The following is a 26239-nucleotide window of genomic DNA, read 5'->3' on the forward strand; positions in this document are numbered from 1 at the left end:
GTGCATCTCGGTTTCCCACTTCCCAGTTTGCACAGGGAAACACTGCCGGCCCCGGCAGTCAAAGGGTTTTCGCCCCCCCCCCCCCAGAAGAGAACAGAGGAACTGGGTGGGCATTCTGAACTGAACGCCACGTGTGTTCTGAAGTGGCACCCGTGCCATTAAGATGCAGAGGGCCAGCATTATATTCTGGCGGTTCTCCGAGGACTGGAGCAATGGAAACCAAAGGAATGCAGCAAGTGGCGACACTCTTTGCGTGCACGTTACATCGAAGTTGCTGTCGAGCTGTGCGCCTCTGGGGCCTGCGGCAGCACCTTCAGTGGGTTACGCGTGGGGGCACGCAGCAGTGCCCGCACTTCTAGCAAGCAGCCCATGCCTGGGGCCGCTCTACACCAAGCACCGGGGCAGGGGAATGGCAACAGTCACTCAGCTACGGCAAGGCACAGAAGGGGAAGGGGAAAGAGGCAGCCTACTGTGACAATCGGATATGTACTGACGAGTTGGCAGCAGGTGGCCGCGTGCAGAGTCTCACCTGGCTGTCTCCTTCCACTCCATCTCCTGCCCGTCGACGGCCAGGAGCTCGTCCAGTTCCGTGAAGAGCTGCGGGGGGGCCGGGCTGTCATCTTCCTCTCCCAGGATGAAGCGGATGCGCTCGGCGGCCGGAGAGACTGTGGAGGTGAAAATACTGCGGTTAACGGCCTGATTGATGACCAGCGAAGTGCGGCTCAGCACCCTGCCGCTCTCCGCGTAACCATTCAGCATGTTCTCCAGGCACTCTTTCTCATAGGACATCCTACTCTCCCCCCCGGCAGCTCCCAGCGACAAGCAGGGGCACTTGGGATGCGAGAGGGGCTCTGAGGCTGCGGTCCAGCGCCCACCAACCCCAGGGAGAGCAAGGAGACTGCTGCAAGCTAGCGCCTATAGCACTTTGCGGGGGGACCTTTAGCACTCTGCCCAGTCCTGGCTTGCAACTCTTTCTTTATACAGCAGAAAACCAGTTTGAGCCACACTGGCACTGGGCATATACAGAGGCTAGCACATCCCAGCCATGCCCCCTCCCCCTCCCACTCCCTCATCTCCTCCTCTCCTCCTCTCCACCTCTTCTCTTGCAAACTAAACGTGCACTTGTTTTTTATTGGCTCCCAATTCACCTGTAACCTCCCAGGTTCCTTGCAATTAAGGGAATGTTTAACACAAGTTTGTCTATTCCTTGCATGAAGACTGCGCCTGAATATGTTTAGTCAGGCACTAGTGAACCTGAAAAACAAGCCAGAGTCCAATAATGGTCATTTAAACGAAAGCACAACTGCGGTTATAACACATGCAAACATGCTTTATGTCAGTATTTGCTATAATATTTATATGAAAAAAATAAGCAAACACACCCCGGTGACACTGAGAGCCTCATACTAAAAATGAAGTCAGGAGATTCCGGTTAAGGGCAGGAATGAGAGAAAAAAGGGAACGAGGTTACTATTTCACTTTTACAAATGAAAGTGGGCGTTACATAATGATGCTCTTACATTCTGTCATACCTTTTCTGAAACGTGAAGAGCATTTGGTTACTATTTGTAAGCACACACATTCACAGACACACTACACAAACATTACACATTAATTACAAAAACCAGCTGAAGGGTTAATCAACTTCTAAAGTGCATGTTTGCAGAAAAGATTACACCACCAACAACATCATCAAAGCCAACACCACCGGTGGCTTTACCAACCCCATTGGCATTGGTACAGACAACAATGATTACATCGTACACAAAATCAGACATCCTTGCCCTGCGCGTACCATCCACACACTCCTCCACGGTCCCTCTGGGTCCTCTACAAACAGCGGTACTCATGCACCCTCCATAGATTGTGTGATTCCCCTAAATGTCCAATGCCTATTCATGGCACCATAAGACTTCAATGACCGCTCCTGTTCCCAGGTGTCCTAAAACCTACTACGGTGTTTCACACAAACTCCTGATGATATGAACTTTCCTACACTCCTGACACAAATGTCCGTCCCACACACTTCAAGTACTCATCTTCCCCCTGTACATACAGCCGAAAACCACCCATAGTCCCCAAATCCAAATTCTATCCAAACACACCCTTTGCGCCCTCCTATGGGTTTCAGGTCTATTGTGTGGACTTGGACCCCTATGCAACTCTAGGAGAGATGATCTTATAGGGTGGAGTAACATTTCCACTACAATAACTTCCATGAACCTGAGCCCAAGAGTGTTGCTTGTATTGCGAAAAATGCATTATGTTTGCACATCGGCACTACAGGAATTATGTATGCTCCGGGATATGTGTGCAGGTGTGGTTTTGGTTGCCTGTGTTAGAAAGTTCTGTGTTGGGGCCTTGTATGTTCTCTACGCACATGGAATGTGTGTGCGGGTTTCTTTGTGGATCGATCTCTGCATGGATAATCTCTATGCTTGTTTCAATGGGGAAATGGCCCTGGGGTGTGTGCTGTGTACAGGTAAGAGAGGTTGCTTGCGGTAAGTGGTTGTGAATGAGGGGCTGGTGTGTATTGATTGGTGTGTGTGGGGGTGATGTCCTTCTGTAAGGCAGATGTTTCTGAATAAGTGTGGGAAAGTGCATGCATGTGGCGTGGTCAACACTGAGCATAGTGTTGGTTCCTGTGCCAAAGGTGGCTTCTTCATATCAAGGAGCCTTCGTCTGATGATATAGGCCCTGATTTTATGCCGGTTGCCATCCTAGGAAAAGAACATCGTCATGGGGCCAAGTCGTAGTGGTGAGCTGCTGCTGCTCAATTTACAGCTGTTGTTCACCTCAGGGAAGGGATTGACATTGCGGTAATAGTCAAAATGTGAAGGTGTTACCAGTCACTACAAAGTGATCCTTATTGAACATAATGCACCTAATAATATCGTATAACTTTTCAGTAGGTCAAGGTGGTGTCAATAACACCATGATGCTTCCCTTGGTTTCAAAGTAGTGGCATCTTGATGAGTGACATGCAGAGATGCTTGAGGGACCTAGCTTCTGGCAAAAGCACTTGGTTGCCAGTCTATACTGCAAGGTGCTGCCAATATAAGCGATTGAGGTCAAGGCACCTACAATTTTGCACACGACATCAAAGCAAAAAGTTATATTCCACAGTGATGCCAAACACATCAGATTATTTCTCACTGTAATAGAAGGTTGGCAACATCATCAGGATACTACCAATGATAGCATGGTACTTCTTCAGGTGACACCATGCTGTTAATAATGCCAGGTGCAGTACATTATATCAAGGTACTACTGGAGGATATCAAAAGATGCTACTAATAGTGTGATAGTGTGTATGTGCGTGCGCACCCCTGTGTGTGTGTCTATGTGTGTGCGCCTGTATGCACATGCGTGTGTGTGTGTGTGTTTGTGTAGTACACTTATGCATGTCAAGCCCTAAGATTTCCTTTATTTTTGCACATATGAAATCTGGCTAACTTTGTAGTTATGGGGCTATTGGCCATGTCCGGAAGATCTGCTTCTGTGCAATCCTCATGCAAGGTCTGCAACTAAGTCATGTTCTCCACTGGGGCCGTGGTACTATAAACCAGGAGCAATGACGCGCTCCTGAAATCCAATGCAGTAGAACCCATTGCTCCCCAGGAAATTAGCTGGGGAAATTAGGTCGGTAGTTTGGGAAACTTTCAGACATTATAATTGTAACTCTGCCTATCCTAAAAAGGTTCACTTACTTAAGGGAGGCTCCTGAAATGTTTCTTAAAAGCCACAAAGCTCCACCAACAATGACAAGACATCTTGTATCAACATGCCGTTCTGGATAATCACTAATGTAATCGTGATGGGGTTTGAAACTGCACTGCCAGCAAGAGCATTGCTAACCGTCCTTGTAGGGGCTATACGATTTCCGAATGAGTCCAGCTTGTTAACAAAACAGGATGCTGGGCTATTTGAACCTAGTGTACAGGGAGAGCCCATTTTCCTCACTGAATTTGTCAAGGGATAGGCCTTATGGAGAAGTGACTGCCATTGCTTTGGGTGCCTAGTCCCTCTGCCACAAGAATGCGAGCATGGCTCATTCTGACAAGAGCTAGTTTGCAGCTCCACAAGGTGCTCTAGTAGGGAATTTAAAAGAAAGTGAAGAGTGCCTCCCACTTGTGACATCCGTTGATTTTCTTTAGGCACATTTTTGTCAAGGACTTGGTCATTTTGTCACCATAGTCTAAAGAAATGATGGATCCATTGAAAAGAAACAGTAAAATATCTACATGAACTTATATGCGAAAAAAAGCATTAGAGCGAACCTGGGAAACATACTACACTATGTCTAAGTCCAAACGTAAACGCAGTCCTTGTGATGACAAGCCAAGGACAGGAGGAATTCACTGCAGTCCTCTGTCCCAGCAGCTTCTCCATGGAGTTCCCGAGAGCCTGATCCCTCAATAGAGCACACGCTCAGAAATGGATGGGACACAAAAGTTTGTTTGTTTATTTATTTATATTGAGCGCCAGACCCGGGGGTATCAGGGCGCAGAAGGTTACAAGAAGATTCTCAGGTTAGGTTACACATAGCATATATACAAATCAAGGAATCAATGAAATACAGATATAAATAACTCGGTGACAAGGAGCCAGCCTTTGATACAGGCTTTTGGCAGGGAATAGGTCTACCATCAGGTAGAACATCCATCCCAAAGCTATCAGATTATAGTTACATTGCACTTATATAGGGCTGGCAGATGTCCTTTGGCATTATTCCTTATAAATATGCATATTCCATGTGCCAGTGCAAAATGCTTATGTTCTTCATTATTAATACTATAAGGAGTAAAAGTAAGTTCCATGCGCGACTCCTGAGAGGTTGCACAGCGGCTGCTGCCGATGGATTTTAGTTAGTACTGGTAAAAGAATCGGGAATCATATTTATGGGAGGGGATTGTCAACAATGACAGGAAATGGCACAATGGCTCGAACTATACGACCGGCACCCAACAAAGGCCAGAAGAACTCACTATGAACAAAAAGGTCTCATGGAAAAGGAGTCAACAGTGGGCGAGTAGGCGATCAAAAGATGACCATCACAGGGTCTGTCCAAAGGCCTGCCAAAGGCTAGGAAGATGCATTTTGGTATTTTGTGTCTTTGGCCGCTCCATAGGCAATTGATCAGATATCTTGCATCGAAAGACCCTGCATAACTCATTGACTTTCTCATCAAAAAACTTTAGCCCCACTAACGAGGAACTATTGTACCAAATAAGGCGGACTCATGATGCAATGAATTTTTCACTAAATTGCACATGCATCTATACTTTGTTTCTGTTATTGAACTGAATCTGAAGCATCATTCGTTTTGAGTTGTTTTATTATGTTTTGAATAGATGAAACCTGTCTGTACTATTTGTTTATAACCTGTTTTAAAATGTATCGATGTTTTTTTCAAATACATTTCTTATCAATTTTTGGTTTAAATGTTGTATTGTTTCTTTGAAGATGTTTAGAATTAACCTCCCGAGTGGGTGGTAAAGATTCATTGAGCGGCTGATTCTTTCTGGGATTGCTAGAATTTAGCAACTCACTTCTTTTCTCAACAGCCCAGGATATCAGGCCAAACAACTGTTTTGACCTGCTCTTCCTGAACCTCTGTGGTTACAGCTACAACAGTAAGGGTACCTTTCTAGTTTTATCGACTCCTGAGAGGTTGCACAGTGGCTGCTGCCGATGGATTTTAGTTAGTACTGGTAAAAGAATCGGGAATCATATTTATGGGAGGGGATTGTCAACAATGACATGAAATGGCACAATGGCTCGAACTATACGACCGGCACCCAACAAAGGCCAGAAGAACTCACTATGAACAAAAAAGTCTCATGGAAAAGGAGTCAACAGTGGGCGAGTAGGCGATCAAAAGATGACCATCACAGGGTCTGTCCAAAGGCCTGCCAAAGGCTAGGAAGATGCATTTTGGTATTTTGTGTCTTTGGCCGCTCCATAGGTTCATCACGATTCTATCACTGACGGAGGTTTTGGGGGGCAGGCCTGCGGGTCACACACTAGTACTCTTTCACGCTCACCATCTCGGCAGCACTGGATGTACGGGACCTGGGAATTCTGACCTATGAAAGAGTGTGCAGAGATGATCTTTCGGCATCTAAGTGTACTGGGTTCAGTGGGCTGTGTGCTGGGCGAGTTATAAGGCACAGTTTTGAGGGTGAGGAGGTGGCAGCCTTTAGGAAAATCAGGGAGCTTGATGGGGAACCACCTGCCACTACACTGCGTCACATCCCGTCAATGCCCAACATTTTGCTATCCACACAGCTGCTCTGATCTTTTCTAACACCTTCACCTCTTTACATAGATGTCATAATTAGGGCATGGGCCAGCAGCATGGAGTCGATAAGGTCAGAAATCGAAATGGTTGTTGAAAAGGCAAACAGGGAAAACAATAAACAAAATCATTGAAGATGGACTGGGATGGGCTGTTGCTCCGGGAAACCCACCCTAACACCCATACTAGTGTGTTGGTGAACACTATCCATAGCTCCCTGCTGCAGCGAACGGAATACAGTGATTCTCCATGATTTGCCAGAAATCATACGGCAGGCACAAACGGGTAAGGGTTCTGGCCTGGCAGCGGTAAAAGAGTTGTTTATTTGGCACGCTCACCGGTGGCTCCAGGTGCCTCCCTTCACACGCAGGGCATGTGTCGAATGCACGAAGTACTACACGATCGGCATGCCTCCTACCTCTCCTAGCGTGAGTGGCCGGTACATAGGCCTCCTACCGTAGCCACGTTGCCTACCTGCTCTGGAGGCAGAATTGTGAGGAATGGTATAAGCTGCACTGCTATGCGCATGCGCAAGACATCCACGACTGTACTGCATCGCTTGGCTCATTCACATAGGATCAGCCCTAAGAATCCCATCTTCCAAGTGAAAACTGATGTAGGTAGTACAGATGAAAGACCAGATGTCGGGATATCTCAGGGACCCTTGGTCCTGTCACAGGAGCCATTGCTGTTGTGTCTGTTATCACTGGAGAAGAATCAATGTGTCTATGCGTCAGCAGCCAGCCTTTGACTCAGGCTTTTGGCAGGGAACAGGTCTACCGTCAGGTAGAACAGCCATCCCAGAGCTATCAGATTATAGTTACATTGCTTTTATGAAGGGCTGACAGATGTCCTTTGGCATTAGTCCTTATACATATTCGTATTCCATGTGCCAGTACAAAACGCTTATGTTCTTCATTATTAATATTATAAGGAGTAAAAAGTTAGTCCATGCGCGACTCCTGAGAGCTGCCGATAGATTTATTTTGTACGGGGAGGGATATAGACTCTACTAGGCTTACAGGTTAGTGTTAGGGAGGTTTGTCTACAGTCTTCTGGCGAGGATTGTAAGAATACCTATCCTGAGTGAAGTAGAGGAGTGTCCACAAAGTTTGCCAATAACCCTCTAAATGGTAATGTAGAACAGCAGTCTGGCTTTACAATTAGTGGATTAGTGGGCTAGTATCAAGGTACACTTAGGTCCATGCGCACACACAACAAAATACACTTAGGTCCATGCGCACACACAACAAAATACACTTAGGTCCATGCGCACACACAACAAAATACACTCCACATAATACATTCTCTAAACCAGGAAATAATGGGCTCAACTCATAAGGTCTCATATGGTTATAGGTGAAAGGTAGGTAAGGGGCACGTACAGCCCACATGTGACGGAGAAGCAATGACCATCCAGCTAGGGAATCTTGGGGGCCTTCACGGAAACATTTGGACCACAGTTCTAGAACGAGAGGCCAGGAGAAGGATGGCTGCAGAGTGTAACGTCCAGTCACATGAATGTTAAAGAAGCGATCCAGGGGACAAAAGAACCACAGTGCAACCGCATGCAGGGTACCCTGGAACAGGAGAGCAGTGATGGACGGGGGTTAAAGGACCAAGGACATCTACTCAAAGTGGTACCCTGGAACAGGAGAGCAGTGATGGACGGGGGTTAAAGGACCAAGGACATCTACTCAAAGTGGTACCCTGGAACAGGAGAGCAGTGATGGACGGGGGTTAAAGGACCAAGGACATCTACTCAAAGTGATGCTTGCAGCATAAATGGCACAGGAAACGCATGTGAATATGGGAGCATAGGAGTCAGGATTGTGCCTAGCTTGTATGTGCTTGCAGTATCCTGTCTGTATGAATGAAGTCCCAGGTACAGATGAAGCTCAGACATCCGGATACCCGAAGGACTAACCCATTGTGAGGAGGGCACTGAATCAGCAACGGGCATCGAAGGAGCAGTGAAGAGGGCCCAGCAAGAGTCACAGGCATCCCAGCGGGGAATAAAGGCTCAGGCAGGCGGCAGGAAAAAGCCCAATAGTAGAGAGAAGCTGCAGAAGGTGACCCATCCTGCCCCACAAGGAGTAGAGGTCAGGTGGAGTAACCAGTGGGCCCAGAAGGGATAGGAAGGTTTCTGGGGAGCAGCAGGACTCGCGGGACTGATATCCCAGCGCCGATGGCCAGAGGAAAGCTGCAGAAGAGCCCAGACACATGTCTACAGTAAAGTAGACGTAGGAGACTTCCACAGAAGGACAGGGCCTAGTCAGTAGAGAATGCCACAGCGGCCTCAGGAGTCATCCATCTCACCAGCATAGCTTGCAGGTCAGTAACAAGCAGGTTTGGACATGATAAGGAGTTAGTCCTATATGTACACATTCACACAGAGTCACGGATAACACTGCACACCGGTCCACAGGAATGCAGCGGTTTGGGAAGGGATAAAATCTCAGGCATAACCAAATACTTCTGGATTGGTAATTCTAACATACCCCAGTACATTTTACCCTGGATCAAACTCAAGGAGAGGATGCCTTTGTGGGCTCAAGATCAGCTGACGTGAGCAAAATATCCACTATGGCCTTCCGCCGTGGTCCACACAGATAAATAAAGGCCACAGAATAAAATGGCCAGGACAATAGTACAGTAACCACCATCATTTTCCCCAGCATGCTCACAGAGTGAGAGAACACATCCTAGGACCAAATGCGTTGCTAAAAAGCCCTCCTGCCCTACTAACCCATATGGACTAATGTTGCAGCTGCTGGCCGACTTCAGTAGAAGTCCATCTGACAGCAAGCGAAAGTAAGAATCCTTAGCAGCCTGTACAAAGCTTAGAGGACCCACAAAGTTTGCAGACGAAGACCAAACAATTGGTATTCTGCTCTTACAGGTTGTAGGAGCTCTGCTTGGATGGTAGAATGGGCCTCTGTGTGATGCTTTCAGTTGCTGCATCCTGAGATATTAGACGTGTGTGGGGAGGGCCATTATTCTTTGACAGAGACTCGCTGCCATATTAAGGTTCATCCAGAATAACAGCAGTGTTATTTCTGTCTAGCCCAATATTCCGCGGTGCAGGGGGCAGAGCTACAAGTGAGATTGTCAATGTAGCGAAAACCTTTTGGCAGCTACTTCATTGAGCGGCATATGCTTCATTTGGGCGCAGCGCTTCCCTGATAGGTAACACAGCAGAGGTGGCACTTGATGTGTCAGTGGCCATTAGAATCATGTGAACACGTTTCTGCAATGCAGCTATTACACATTTCCATAGTTTGTCCAAGCAGTACATTACTAGGAGGATGTTTCTTTTTTTAATCTTATGGTTTTGCAGCTGAGCAGGCTATATGCTACACCACGGTGCTTCAAAGCGTTGGGGGTAGGGGAATAGGTGAGGCGAGGGAGGCATAAAGAAAGGGTGCAGTGCAGCAAACGTTCATGGCACACATGTAGAACTTTACTGGCAATACGTACACTTATTTGGCAGACACTGAGGCCTGATTTACAAAGCGGTTGTCAATGGGATTGTTTAATTGTAAAAGACTTTTGTAAATCAGGCCTATGGTCTTTAATTTTCAAAAGGCTGAGGATAGGAACGTTGGAGTCAATGTGGTTTGGGAACATCCCGATACTTGTCAATGCATTTGGGGTGCAAACCTGGAGGGCCAACCCTTTTGCCCTGAGCTCCCGGAGGCTGAAATGCATTTGCTCGGCCACGGCAAACCCAGAGACTACTCAATGGGAAGCTGCCTAAATGGATTCCAAAGCCATCAACATCCCGGCAGGTTTTCCCTCAAAGGTGTAAGGTTAATGGGTTACATCTTTTCCAGGATTTGTCTGTTAAAGAGTGTAACGATCTGAATGATTTGTATGGACATAGTATTCATGTTCATAATTGGAAACGAGCAAGCATAGTGTTGCTCTTTGAGCCGCTAGTCTCTTTTAGTTTGAGCTATTATGTGGCGCTTCAGCTTAAGCGCCATCTATGAGTCAAAACGATTGTATTGGTGTACAGGTAGGCGGAGGGAGGAGCCATACGAGGAGGGACACGTAGCGTCTGGGTGTTGTTTAGTTATTTACCCACCCCCTGACTGCCCGTGGCAATGCTTATCCCTATGGCTATTCCCACTGACTACCTGCCCCTAGCCCCCAAAACTCATGCTCCTGGAGTCTCTCTGTGCTTGCTCCTTCTATCGCGAGATAACATCAAACGTTAGCATGTCACCGTCTTTGCTACGCAGTCTGCTGGGAGTTAATGGTTTGTTACAGCTGCAAATGCCACTGGAGCACTGGAGTAACCTTGCTGACAATGTTGGGAGGGACATGGCATCTAAATGGAAGGGGCCCCTGCCAAATGAATGGAACAAAATGGAGTGCCACAAAAGTGGGGGACAAGGGAGGGGAGAGACAAACACCCTTGTCCCCCCTTAAAAATGACACCCATGTAGTGTAGCAATAAAAATGCCTTCACCTTCTATGAACGGAGGTCCCGTTAAAAACAAACAACGAGAAATCCAACAGTTTTGGCTTGAGGTAGCAGGCATTTGCCAGGTACTGCTGTCATTTGCCCAGGTAATAGCTCGGATGTTGCGATTTTACGGCCATTATGCCAATGCCTAGTAAATAATGCCTATCCCATGCTACACAAAAGCCCAATCTGTTGGCTTTGACAATACTTGTTAAATATATTGCTTCTGGTTCTGCTCCATGCCACATCAGCTCACACAAAAGGCAGGGTAAGCCCATGTGGGCCCATGCACACCGGGCTACTGTCGGCAATGGCCTTGGCATGCGTAGACATGGCTTCTCAATGATGTAAAGCACCTGCTCTACCTCTTGCTTACTTCAATTAGCTGTAAACCCTGGCCAAGTTCAGGATCTCGCAATTCTAACTGTTAGATCAGTACGTTTCTTCCAAAGGCTCTCCTTCGGGTATGTTTTATTTTGTACCATGTACTGGAAGGGAAAGGTAAGTAAGACCTGTCATATTTAATACCATCTCCACAGCTGAAAACACGTCAAACATCAAAAACGTTTGTTGATTTAGTTGAGAAAGTAGCTTTAAAATCGCCATGTCTGGTAATATGTGGAGATGCAAATGCACGGCTCGACGAGTCTACCAATAAAAAAGCTGGTGGACTGATCTCTAACTCACTGCTTCACTTAACGTAGAAACGTCTTCCCGTTTCTTGGGTGGAGTCGGATTGCTCTGCCGCTGTTACCGATAAGAGAATTTGGTCTAACATTTAGTTTGAACCCTCTTTTTTCCGTTGGGATTGATAGTTTCACACCCCTCACCAGAAGGCTGTGGAAAAAGCTCCCTGACACCTGGTGGGCAGCCGTTGGATGTTCAGGGGTAGGACTCAGTGACCTCCCATTAGGGGCTAAAAATGCTACCACCAAACTCTACACAGCAGGACACTAAAAGAACAATACATTACTTATTTCTTGCAAGTTACTTCTAAATGTAAACACGGTTTACTTGCTCGTGTGTATGTTATTATCCTAAATTGTTTTAACTTGCCTTCCTTTTCTGTAAATTCCTGATAAGGTAAGACTTACCTCCAACTAGGTTCTATGGTGGTTATCGATTTTATTTTCAGTGTGGTTAGCTATCCATAACAAAAAAACACTAATTTACTTGACTTGTGTGTATATTATTATTTGTGCAACACCATTTACCTGGCAGTTCTGTAGGTTACTGTGAACATAAACTGTTACACTTGCCAGTAGGTTTATTGTTTGTATGTTTGGTAACTTACATTTTTCTAGTATGGGTTGCTAACTATGTTTTAAGATTTAATATTCTTTTCAGAATGTTATTCTTTGAAGGTAAGAAGTTAGTTACTGTTCGTTTTAGTTAGCTATCTCTTAGGCAATTACTTCTTTTGCTTACCTTGTGCGAGTTTTCTTGTTTATTGGATAAATGAATTGTACCCGTGTAAAGATGCAATTCTTTACCAATGGGACCCTTGAACATAATGAATGCTGAAAAGTTGACAGCTAATTGTAATGCTAGAGGTCACACAGTATCAGGCTCACACTGAACATATTGCTGCTGAGGCTGGAAGTATAGCCTTTGGTTTCAGTACGACGCTCATTCACCCTGTTTTTTTTTCCCAGCATTTTTTGCCATTTTATTGCTGAAAAAACATCAAAAAATATGATATGGGGAGGGCACAAGGGGCAGGGTGGGGTGGTTTATAGGGATAAATAATAGGGGATTAGGGTTTGGGGGGATCCCCCATATAAAAATAAAAAAATCAATGATTTTCTTCTGCAAAATCTTTGCAGCAAAAAGTGCAGTGAAACAAAACGGTGAAAGAATGAACATAGAACCTTGGTCTCCCACTAGTGTGTCTGCTTCTGTAGAACCTTCAGCCCTCTCAGACACTGCACTGAGAGGGAGTACCAATGAGGAAGGGCTAGACAATTGAGCAAGGAAAAGTCAAAGCTAAATTTAAAGATTATCAAGTCAGAAAGGGGGCAGAAAAGGTTGGAAAGAAAGCTGGTTTAGAGAGGGAAAGAGAGGGGCAGGGAACACCATATCGAACTTACAAAGTTGGAGTTAGATTTTGCTCAGAGTAGAAGTAACAAGAGTTCTGGGATTTGTCTTAGGTTTCCCTTTACCCCAATCTCCCTAAGAACCGGATGCAGTTGCAAGGCAAGTATATTTTTTAATAGATGAATGGGTGTGAGGCAGTCAGTCTGCATCTCTTCTTTCGCATCTTGCCCTAATTGCATGCAGTGATTTTCTGCAGTTGAACGAGACGGAGCGAGAGAAGTTTGAAAATATGAAAACAGCTCTCACTCTGAGATTTGTTAAGACCCCCACCCAATTTCCAAGGAACTTTGATGAGCTCAAAAAGAAAGACAGTGTCTAGTCGGTGTCTCTGATGAATGATTTCTTGAAAAACATGCACGGTTGGTGAATGGCCTCAAGAAAAACTCATTTGAAGGCATGATTCATGTAGCCATGCTCAAGCACATAATGGACACCCAGTTGGATTAGCTTTTGGCTGACTACACTTTGTTGTGACTTTGTGTGAGCGGGGCCGTCTGGTTGCGAAGTGTGCTTGTCTGTGGTGTAACGGAAGGAGGTATGTTGTCACTGACTTTCCTGCCTTGTCCCTGGTACCTGAATGCATGGGGTGTGAATACTAGGCATGATGTCATGAATGGAATGTTAGGAGAGTGACTGGAATGTTGAGTGTGAAGGTGATTCCACGGTTACTAGTCTTTCCACCGGAGATTTACCATCGAACATAAAATGCATCAAGTTATCCAACGAAAAATGTTCCATCTAACTGCCATACATAAAGTGCAAAGTGTTTATGCATCGAAACCCTTTAATAGAATAAGGTTTTGTTATATAAACATTTTACAATTTTTGCATGGAAATTCGATGAAGCATGCTTAACGGTATAACGTTACAGGGAGCTGTCCACTGCTGAAATGTATAATTGTAACACTGGACAGCTCGCTGTAACCTGTGGTATTCATTGTTCTTGGGGGGTCCTCCCCATACCCCCTCAACCCCCAGGGGTCCTCCCTCCTAACCCCCCAACCCCCCAAACCCCATTTTAAAACCCCATTTTAAAAAATAAACCCTTTCCTCAACCCATTGAATTTCCAACCCAAACATACATTCATTTTAAAGGTATGTTTGAGTTGAAAATCCATCGAAATTCATTCAATGAATATGCTTTTCGTTGGAAAAGCATTTCGATTAATGAATTTCGATGGATAATGATTCGATGAAAATATTTTCGATGGAAAGACTGCACAACGATTCCACCCAGGGCAGTAGGAAGATGCAGCCTGGGTAGTGGGAGCCAGTGGGCTCCACTCTGTACTTCCCCATCTCCTTGATGTACCTGATCTGATCTGATTAACATTGAAGCTGATTAAAGTAACTTGAATAAGAGCTGCGGCTTACCTGAGTATCCTGAGTAACCCTGACATATGATCATAACAACTAGGCGTAACTAACACACAGGTAGCGGCACCACACCAACATTACAAAAAACCACAACCATCACAACAAACACGCTGACAACTTCCACCCACCACTGCCACTGTCGGGTCACGAGCCTGCCACACTGGAGCACTACCCGGCCCACATTGGGCCAACAAACAATCCAAACCATCATGGAGAAACACTATCACCTCCCATCCACCACTGCCACTGGCTTGCTCCCACTACGTCAATGATTTAAATTGGCTGGAATCCTGCTTTGCTTCCACCCTTCTCTGGCTGGGTCTCAAACCTGGAACTGAAGTTTTCAAGGCGGTCTCCTCTGGTGTTCCATTGGGGTTGGTTGCTTCTTTTGCTGCATTTGTGGGATACTTACCTAGCTTTAACTTATAACTGCATCTGGCTTGTATGAATTGTCCCATTATTTTCCCATTGTTTTCCATTGGCATAATTTTTACCAACTTTTGAACTCCTACAAACTAATGAAAATGGGTACTTTCTATCATGCATGTTCAGGCCAAGACCTGCCAAACACCGTCAGAACCTAAAGCGGTTCGAATCATGTACAATGGCAGTAAGGCCCTCTATAAATAGCACATTATATCAGCCACTACTGACCGTATTGTTCATATCCTTCACTGAGGAGTTTCCAATTTATGATAACCATAATTATGTTTTGGTCTAGGCCAGATATTAAACAGAAGGCAAGGGCTACAAAATTCTGTGGTTACAGGATAAGCCAAATATATTATTCAAATTGCAAAACATGGTGCTGCTATTCAGTTCTCTTCCCTCTCTATGGTATAGTTGTTCATCTGGTACATTCTCTGATCAAACTCCTCTATTGTTTTTAATTATGTTCCTTGAGGTTTTGGTAGCAGTATGCTTATCAAATACAAGAGTGAACTAGGCGTACATATGCAAACTATACTTTTTCAACAATAACTAAAGGCTAGCTTAGCAGAGCAGAAGAAAATGCTGGTAATTGTGGTTATTGGGAATTCAATACATCACAGTACGAAAACATCTGTTCCCTTGTTGTCTTATTACTGCTGATGACATTTTGGGATTGAATCGTGTTTAAACAGGAATTCTATTTAGGGAAAACGTATCAAGAGGGGCCTAACAGAAAGTGTAATGTGAAAGACCTTCCTGGCAGACCAAGAGAAGAGATATGCATAGATTTTCATTTATTGGAAATGTCTGCCTCTTACTTGCTGTCAGGATTGAAAAGACTGTCTTCGTCATTTTGAGTTTAATGAAATGATAAGAAAATGCAGGACCTAATGCAACTTTACGTATAGAAAACTACATATGTTTTAAGTGACTGGCTTTATTTCGAGTGTAAAGCAAAATGGTAAAAATATGTATGCACTATTGCTTTATTATGAAAAATCTAATTTCACTGAATAGAGATGCTATTTCATAAGGTCAAACTGAAACCTCATTTAAAAGTATCATTTCTCATCTGCTGTGCATACTAAACAGGTAACAGAAACACTTTGTAGCTCATTTTTTGAGCGCTGCGGAAATGAACCGTGATGTTAATCAACAGTGTAAAAGCCTTGTGCAAAGCTTTTACGCGGTAGATTGCCATCATGTCCCATTTTCATGAATTTATATAGAAGAGAAGAGGGGCGAAACAGGACTTATGTTTCTGCCACTTCCTTCCTCTATGCCATACAAATACTCCAGCATTTGCCGGCAGGAATTTTCATACTGGTGCAAATGGTGGATATTCCTATGGAGTCCGCTGGCAATTTGCAACAGCAAAAAGCAAGTGGACCCCATAGGAGCCCTGAAAGGTCAGAAAAAAGGTGACTGTCAATGAGATGCCCGCACACACACAGACATCTGCTTTTAAATTAATTAGGCAAGGTTATGGATAATATTCACAGCCAGAAAATGTTGCTTTAGATAATCAGAACATGAAGAGGAATTATCACTGCCCTCTCCCCATTGGAGAACAACTGCAATTGCACGATTGAACATCTATTCCATTTAACATGAAGGATACTGAACATTAAAATGTGTAATCACAAAATTAATTAGTGTATTTTAAACGAAGTTCCCATTGATCTTGGATTTTGATATTGTGTAGCCAAAGATTGTATAAATCCGATTATGTAAAATAAAATGGGGGTCACTATGTTTTGAATTGCCAGAAAATGGTAAAAACATTTACAATGGTCACATTTTGTCGCATAATATTCATTAAACTCTCTAAATGTTCACCTAGACATGCAGAATCTTAAAATATCAATGCCATTAAGTTGGCTTGTCCACAACCAAATGTATATGAAAAATGAAATTATGTATTTCGTTTTACCACCCATTTTTGTGGCTGGGAAACGACACCTCTGTGACAATGCTGGGTGGAGTAGGCAGTGCTAAGCATGGCATACACACTAGGCGAGATTATTATGAAATAATGGGTGAGGAAGATTAAGAAGGGCAACAAACTAGACATTGGAGAGCACAAAGACTAATTATAGCCAGAGGGAAAACATGTCCATTGAGGGAAGGCGGCCAGTCCAGCAAGGAGAGAGTGAGCAATCCATGGAGATTGATTTTCAATAAACCACCTGAACCTAGGATTTGCTTTTGAAATATCAGGCAGTCTGAGTTCCTCACTGGTTCTCACAAAATCAGAAGTTACATATTTAAATGTAAATTAATAGAAACCCCTACAAATCCCCATATTGTCCAATTTGATCTGGGTAAAATCTGCGAAGATAAAAGGACTGGGAATGCAGGTGGTGGCCAAATTTGAAAACAGAGACACAGGTGCTAATATCCCAATGTTCTGTGCTTCTCATTTATATCAAATAAAAAAGTGAGCTATTATTCTTAAAGGCCTAATTGATATTTTATTGAAAAATTATATTCAAGTCTGACGGACATTTGCATGCCACTTTAAAGTGGGATTGCCTTTGTAAAGTGAAGTATTTTTTGTGAATAAAATGTGTGCTTGAAACCGATGTTGGGTCAGTTCGATCATAGTGAAGTCATACATCACTATTGTCTAAGAGATATCCTGCATTTTATGCCAGCAGTGTAGACCATAGTTAAAGATTGGATGTTTGTGCAATGAAATTGCTACTGAAAGAATTATTTCTATTGAGTAAGAAATGTGCGAAGTGCAATCCTCTGCATTCCCATGCCTTCGATGCACAGGCAGAATCAGGTATAATATGAGTGTGAAGGGGGTCTTCAACTAAGTATCCGTCGATGGAGAATAGCACCTCTCCAGCCCATAAATATAAAGAGACTGAAAGCATTACATGCAGGCCCTTTTAAAACTGTGCATGCCTACAATTAAAGGAACACATTCAAATTAACGGAAAGCCACACACACCCCACACACCATAAACAAGAAGAGCAAATCCAGGTTCAATGAAAGCGGCCTACACATGCCTATAGAGAGCCACCCTACACATTCAGAGAATGGAGTAAACATGTGAGATCAGAACAGAACATATAGCTTCTCAAAAAACATTACCTGTGAATTCGAACTTTCATAAGCCAATGCAAGCAAGCCTCCTTTTCCATGTACATGGCTTAATACATAGTCCGATGGTAGCTGGTCAGTGACTATATGTCAAGTGGCCTCTATAGAGTTAATACATTCACTATCGCACATTTGCATTGGGGGGTCGGTGGAGTGTAAAGGTATTTTGATTCTTATTTTTCCTTTCCTCTGCGACCATACTTACCTTGATGCTGGAGAAAATCAAATGTTTTAATCATACTAGCATTATGTGAAATGGTTCTATTGAATAATTAGTGGTGTTTATAAACATGCCAGTATTAAGCAGAAATGTTAGAATGCCTAGTGTCCTTTTGATTACCATAATATTTAGAGGAAGACTGCATGATTGAAAGTGGATGCCTTTGTGGACTTATAATAGTGAGATTCATATATGCAAATAACATTTTGTTTTAAGTATTTGTTTTGGATACATACAATATTGCAGTGATCTCCAGGCTAAAGTTGAAGACCTAGTTGTTTGACATAACTTCTTCTTTTAACTAAATCACGATTTTGGATTTCCTCACTGTCTCATCTTTGCCCTGAATTGTGGGGGTGGGATTGTATAGATGGGAGTATGAGCTTGGCATGTCACATCTGCCTGGACAATATCAAAACATATAATGTTCTCAACAAACCACAAGAGGGTATGCATCTTTTCATCAAAAGCAAGCTGTTGTACGGCACAACAGAGCACACGTGATTGCCGCCTGTCTCGTTTGCGAGACTAAATGAGGTTGCGTCCATCTGCCACATTGATATTTCCAGGCCCTGCAGCGTAGCAGCACACAGTCATATCTCCAGTCACTTGATAGCACAACTCCAGCGGTGAAGAGACGAGGGAAGGAAGTTCAAATGCCTTTTCCAGGAGCTTGCGCAGATGCGGGGTAGATGGGGGCTCCAAAGGCCGCAGGAGCATTCACACGGTTTAGCAGAGCGGCTTGAAGGATCATGGAAGAGGCAGCTTCCACCTGCCACATGCGTGTGCATTTTGCTGCTGCTCGAGGCGTAGCTGGTGGGTATCCTGCAGCAGGAAGAAATGATCCCTACAGGGATTACCTCCAAGTTTGACCCTGTCCTCAGCCCCCAAATCTAGTTCCTGCACCCATGCATGTTTTGGGGGATGTCCAATTCCCCTCGCATTGCCTGTTGCGGGATAGGCCCCAGCACCTGCTCCTTGCTCACGCTTTAACATATTTCCCTTCTGATGCTCGTATGCCCGTGTCTTGCAGAGTTAGCCAGCCGCTAAGAGCTGTCAGCCACAGCGTCTCACCTAGGCCATGCCCTCCAAAGTACTAATCAGCACGACTGCCACAAGCTCCTGGAAAGTGACAAGTATTGGCAATGCTCCCTTCTAGAGTGCTGTGAGTACATTGGCATAGCTAAAACGGTTTGCTTCGTAAGTGTGTGTATTACCAAGGAGTAGGCTTGAACATGTTTAAATCACTGACTTTTGCTTAGTTCATATGGAATATTATATAAGCTAACGTCTACAATGTGTGAAATGGTTTTGTCTCAACTTATCAAAAACCTCATCACGTTTTATTGCAGCCTGTGAAATGTTCTGCCTTACTTCTAGCAACGAGAGCTTTTTTGCCTAGTCGCATCAGAAAAGAAGCTCGTCAGATGGCCACACTTAAAACAGGGAATGGTCTCTTTCGTTCAGCATTAAAACCCACAATCACCTGCAGGGTCCGACAGGGCCATAACATTGTCTCGGGCACCAATGAAAAAGTGGCCCACCGTTGCAAATGGCTATTCATTCCTTTTGTGACACTGTTTGAATAGTAAGGAGGGGGGAGTTTTTTGATAACGTGTGATGCAAATTGTGCATTTTAAAGAATATTTATTCAGCAACACTGGTCAAAACTACTAGCCGCAGAGTGAATGAACTCATCAAACTGGTCCAAATTGGTCAGAAAAGTGTCCCACTTTGACCCAAAAAACTGGCCCACACCGGCATTTTGTGTTTTTGGTTTGGCCTTGTGCCTATTGCCCTATAGGCCAGTCCGAGCCTGGTCACCTGCAGTAAATACATGTGTTTTGTACTAAGAACAGGTGAAGTCATTCTACCTAGCAAAGCCGATGAAACCACCAACCTAATAAAAGAGTTTGCAGGACCAGCCCCCTCCCCCCCACAAAACACGCCCCCGGCATCGGTGTGTAGGCTAATAAAACATGCATGGGTGTTTCTTGTGCGTTTAGCCTATTCTGCAAGGTGAGCTGGGCGTACTTAGAGAAGGCACCACATGTAAATGGCTGATGATGACTGGGGCGTTACTGACCCATGCAGTGAACCCACAAGACCTCCTGCCGCATTAACTCTAACCCAGGGGTGCACAACTGATTTTGACAGAAGGCCGAAAGTACCTTAAATGAGGGCTATAGTGGGCCGAAAAGTAAATGGGGGTGGGGCGGTAGGCGGGACGTGGCAGGGGGCTTTTTCAACCCCCAATTTGTATTAAACACATGGAAAAAGAATATGTTTTTGAGGGGTAACGATTTTTATTACACATTTTCCATTGTTATAATTTATTTCTATTTAGTTATTGTAAATCGTCTGTTTAATTAAATTATATATATTTCATTGACCCTTGATTGGACATTCCGTTATTTTGGACTGCTATAGTTTGCTGTTTGGGTTGCCCAAGAGGAGTATGGCCTTCGTTGAGTCAGGTTTCCTCAAAAAGCAAAGGCTGTACATCTCCTAACTGTGCGTGTTTTAGATTTATTATTGAGATCACTCATGCAGTGCAATACTATGCCCCATGGCTCCCACCCCCAACCAAACACTATGCCCCATGGCCCCCTCACCCCCAACCAAACACTATGCCCCATGGCCCCCTCGCCCCCAATCAAACACTATGCCCCCTGACCCTCGCCCCCAACCAAACACTATGCCCCATGGCTCCCACCCCCAACCAAACACTATGCCCATGGCCCCCTCACCCCCAACCAAACACTATGCCCCATGGCTACCACCCCCAACCAAACACTATGCCCCATGGCCCCCACGCCTCAAGCAAACACTATGCCCCATGGCACCCTCACCCCCCAAGCAAACACTATGCCCCCTGTCCCTCACCCCGAACCAAACACTATGCCCCATGGCTCCCACCCCCAACCTGTTGACCTGTAGACAGACACCCACCAATCATTTCTCCCCAGCTAACATTCCAATGGGCCTGGGCAATGTGGAGTGGCAGGGTAGAAATGTTTGGCTTCCATTTGACTTTGCCAGCACCCATCACACAACCAAGTGGGACAGCATTGGGATTCATGTACTGATGCAGACATCTTCAGCCTTCAGGACCCTGAATCCGGAACATCTCAATGGCATCAAATTCCGTCAACATGCACATGCAACAATGGGTGGTTATTGAATGAATGTTTTACTATGTTATATACCGTTATTGATAAGTGCCATCCCTAATAATGCAGACATTTCCAGCTGCATTGGTTAGCTTCTGACCTGTGTTGGCCTCTAAGCCCAAATCTCGAATTCTAAGGATCAAATGAGCATGGCACCGGAACTTGCTTTGTGCCCACGAGAGAGTTTGGTAGAACAGGAATTTGGCCTGCTCCACTTTTGATAGTAATCTATTGCAAATAAAGTAGTCTCTCTTGTGAATACAGTTCCTCTTCAATTGGTTTTGTTTGCTTTGTATGAAGAGATGTGCCCATCCCCCATCAGGGGCGCCCATCCCCCCATCAGGCACGATCTCGAAGAAACTCAACACACACACTCAAACATGCACCCATACAGACCCGAACCCCCCACCGCCCAACTCAGCACACAAACTCTCAAGCATGCACCCATACAGACCCGAACCCCCACTTCCCAAATCAGCACACTCTCAAACATGCACCCATACAGACCCGAACCCCCATCCCCAACTCAACACACACACTCAAACATGCACCCATACAGACCCGAACCCCCCACCCCCAACTCAGCACACAAACTCTCAAGCATGCACGCATACAGACCCAAACCCCCACCCCCCAAATCAGCACACTCTCAAACATGCACCCATACAGACCCAAACCCCCCACCCCCAACTCAGCACACACTCAAACAAGCACCATACAGACCCGAACCCCCAACCCCCAACTCAGCACACAAACTCTCAAGCAGGCACGCATACAGACCCGAACCCCCACCCCCCAAATCAGCACACTCTCAAACATGCACCCATACAGACCCAAACCCCCCCACCACCCAAATCAGAACACTCTCAAACATGCACCTATACAGACACAAACCCCGAACCCCCAACTCAGCACACACACACAAACATGCGCCCATACAGACCCCGAACCCCCACCCCCCAACTCCGAACACCCCACCCCCCAACTCAGCACACACACTCAAACATGAACCCATACAGACCCGAACCCCCCACCCCCCAACTCAGCACACAAACTCTCAAGCATGCCCCCATACAGACCCAAACCCCCACCCCCCAAATCAGCACACTCTCAAACATGCACCCATACAGACCCAAACCCCCCACCCCCAAATCAGCACACTCTCAAACATGCACCCATACAGACCCAAACCCCCCACCCCCAACTCAGCACACACACTCAAACATGCACCCATACAGACCAGAACCCCCCACCCTCAACTCAGCACACAAACTCTCAAGCATGCACCCGAACCCCCACCCCCCAAATCAGCACACTCTCAAACATGCACCCATACAGACCTGAACCCCCACCCCCCAAATCAGCACACTCTCAAACATGCACCTATACAGACCCGAACCCCCCACCCCCAACTCAGCACTCTCAAACATGCACCCATACAGACCTGAACCCCCACCCCCCAAATCAGCACACTCTCAAACATGCACCTATACAGACCCGAACCCCCCACCCCCAAATCAGCACTCTCAAACATGCACCCATACAGACCCAGACCCCCCACCCCCCAAATCAGCACACTCTCAAACATGCACCCATACAGACCCAAACCCCCCACCCCCCAACTAAGCACACAAACACTCAAATATGCACCCATACAGACCCAAACCCCCCACCCCCAACTCAGCACACAAACACTCAAACATGCACCCATACAGACCCGAACCCCCCACCCCCAACTCAGCACACACACTCAAACATGCACCATACAGACCCGAACCCCCCACCCCCCAACTCAGCACACAAACTCTCAAGCATGCACCCATACAGACCCGAACCCCCACTTCCCAAATCAGCACACTCTCAAACATGCACCCATACAGACCCGAACCCCCATCCCCAACTCAGCACACAAACTCTCAAGCATGCACGCATACAGACCCAAACCCCCACCCCCCAAATCAGCACACTCTCAAACATGCACCCATACAGACCCAAACCCTCCACCCCCAACTCAGCACACACACTCAAACATGCACCATACAGACCCGAACCCCCCAACCCCCAACTCAGCACACAAACTCTCAAGCATGCACCCATACAGACCCGAACCCCCCACCCCCCAAATCAGCACACTCTCGAACATGCACCCATACAGACCCAAACCCCCCCACCCCCCAAATCAGCACACTCTCAAACATGCACCCATACAGACCCTGAACCCCCCACCCACCAACTCCGAACACCCCACCCCCCAACTCAGCACACACACTCAAACATGCACCCATACAGACCCAAACCCCCCACCCCCAAATCAGCACACTCTCAAACATGCACCCATACAGACCCAAACCCACCACCCCCAACTCAGCACACACACTCAAACATGCACCCATACAGACCTGAGCCCCCCACCCCCCAACTCAGCACACAAACTCTCAAGCATGCACCCGAACTCCCCACCCCCAAATCAGCACACTCTCAAACATGCACCCATACAGACCCGAACCCCCACCCCCCAAATCAGCACACTCTCAAACATGCACCCATACAGACCCGAACCCCCCACCCCAACTCAGCACACACACTCAAACATGCACCATACAGACCCAAACCCCCCAACTCAACACACACACTCAAACATGCACCATACAGACCCGAACCCCCCACCCCCAACTCAGCACACAAACTCTCAAGCATGCACCCATACAGACCCGAACTCCCACCCCCCAAATCTGCACACTCTCAAACATGCACCCATACAGACCCGAACCCCCACCCCCAACTCAACACACACACTAAAACATGCACCCATACAGACCCGAGCCCCTCACCCCCAACTCAGCACACAAACTCTCAAGCATGCACCCATACAGACCTGAACCCCCACCCCACAAATCAGCACACTCTCAAACATGCACCCATACAGACCCGAACCCCCCACCCCCAACTCAGCACACACTCAAACAAGCACCATACAGACCCGAACCCCCAACCCCCAACTCCGCACACAAACTCTCAAGCAGGCACGCATACAGACCCGAACCCCCACCCCCCAAATCAGCACACTCTCAAACATGCACCCATACAGACCCAAACCCCCCCACCACCCAAATCAGAACACTCTCAAACATGCACCTATACAGACACAAACCCCGAACCCCCAACTCAGCACACACACACAAACATGCGCCCATACAGACCCCGAACCCCCACCCCCCAACTCCGAACACCCCACCCCCCAACTCAGCACACACACTCAAACATGAACCCATACAGACCCGAACCCCCCACCCCCCAACTCAGCACACAAACTCTCAAGCATGCCCCCATACAGACCCAAACCCCCACCCCCCAAATCAGCACACTCTCAAACATGCACCCATACAGACCCAAACCCCCCACCCCCAAATCAGCACACTCTCAAACATGCACCCATACAGACCCAAACCCCCCACCCCCAACTCAGCACACACACTCAAACATGCACCCATACAGACCAGAACCCCCCACCCTCAACTCAGCACACAAACTCTCAAGCATGCACCCGAACCCCCACCCCCCAAATCAGCACACTCTCAAACATGCACCCATACAGACCTGAACCCCCACCCCCCAAATCAGCACACTCTCAAACATGCACCTATACAGACCCGAACCCCCCACCCCCAACTCAGCACTCTCAAACATGCACCCATACAGACCTGAACCCCCACCCCCCAAATCAGCACACTCTCAAACATGCACCTATACAGACCCGAACCCCCCACCCCCCAAATCAGCACTCTCAAACATGCACCCATACAGACCCAGACCCCCCACCCCCCAAATCAGCACACTCTCAAACATGCACCCATACAGACCCAAACCCCCCACCCCCCAACTAAGCACACAAACACTCAAATATGCACCCATACAGACCCAAACCCCCCACCCCCAACTCAGCACACAAACACTCAAACATGCACCCATACAGACCCGAACCCCCCACCCCCAAATCAGCACACTCTCAAACATGCACCCATATAGACCCGAACACCCCACCCCCTAACTCAGCACACAAACTCTCAAGCATGCACCCATACAGACCCAAACTCCCCCCAACTCAGCACACACACTCAAACATGCACCCATACAGACCCAAACCCCCCACCCCCCAACTCAGCACACAAACTCCCAAGCATGCACCCATACAGACCCAAACCCCCCACCCCCTAACTCAGCACACAAACTCAAGCATTCACCCATACAGACCCAAACCCCCCACACCCCAACTCAGCACGCACACTCTCAAGCATGCACCCATACAGACCCAAACCCCCCACCCCCCAACTCAGCACACACACTCTCAAGCATGCACCCATGCAGACCAGAAACCCCCACCCCCCAAATCAGCATACAAACTAGCAAGCATGCACACATACAGACCCTGCATCTCAACATACACCACACTTACACTCCAAAACAAACATTCATGCACACCCGACACATCCCCCACCCCCACATCTCAACAAACACTGCACAAACATACAAAAACAAACATTCATGCACATCCGACACCCCCCACCCCCGCATCTCAACATACACAACACATTCAAAAACAAACATTCATGCACACCCGACACCCCCCACCCCGCATCTCAACATACACAAAACAAACATACAAAAACAAACATTCATGCACACCCGACACCCCCCACGCCCCCATCTCAACATACACAACACAAACATACAGCAAAACAGACCTGACACACAAACACACAGACCACTTACCGGAGACGTGCTGGAAGACAGGTAAACTGGAACGCTGCTGAGGTAACTGGAGTCGTACTACGGCTGGCGTGGCAAGGCTGAAATGCCTTCCGGCATCAAGCCTTATGGACCACGCCAGCCGTAGTGCTAGCACTCCATTGGTGCAGCACACACGCACTACGTGACTCGTAGGAGCGACGTGGTGCGTGTGTGCTGAGCCAATGAGGGCCAGTGTTTTGTCCAGCCCGGAAGACAACAAAGACTTTCCTAATGGAGGGCGGCCGATGCTGCTTGCAGGCCG

General features: G+C 46.5%; 1 protein-coding gene across 7 annotated transcripts in view; it reads right to left on the reverse strand.

The window, feature by feature from the left end:
- Positions 1-26239, reverse strand: part of SLC4A4 (solute carrier family 4 member 4) — a 1258962-nt gene that overhangs the window by 538947 nt on the left and 693776 nt on the right. For all 7 annotated transcript variants that reach the window (XM_069626273.1, XM_069626270.1, XM_069626272.1 and 4 more), the window contains exon 4: positions 530-665. In XM_069626273.1, coding sequence (XP_069482374.1) covers positions 530-665 — 136 coding nt within the window. The remainder of the gene's footprint in view (positions 1-529; positions 666-26239) is intronic.

This window comes from Ambystoma mexicanum, chromosome 6p (genome assembly GCF_040938575.1).
Source record: "Ambystoma mexicanum isolate Mex_15411 chromosome 6p, UKY_AmexF1_1, whole genome shotgun sequence".
Classification (NCBI taxonomy): Eukaryota; Metazoa; Chordata; class Amphibia; order Caudata; family Ambystomatidae; genus Ambystoma; species Ambystoma mexicanum.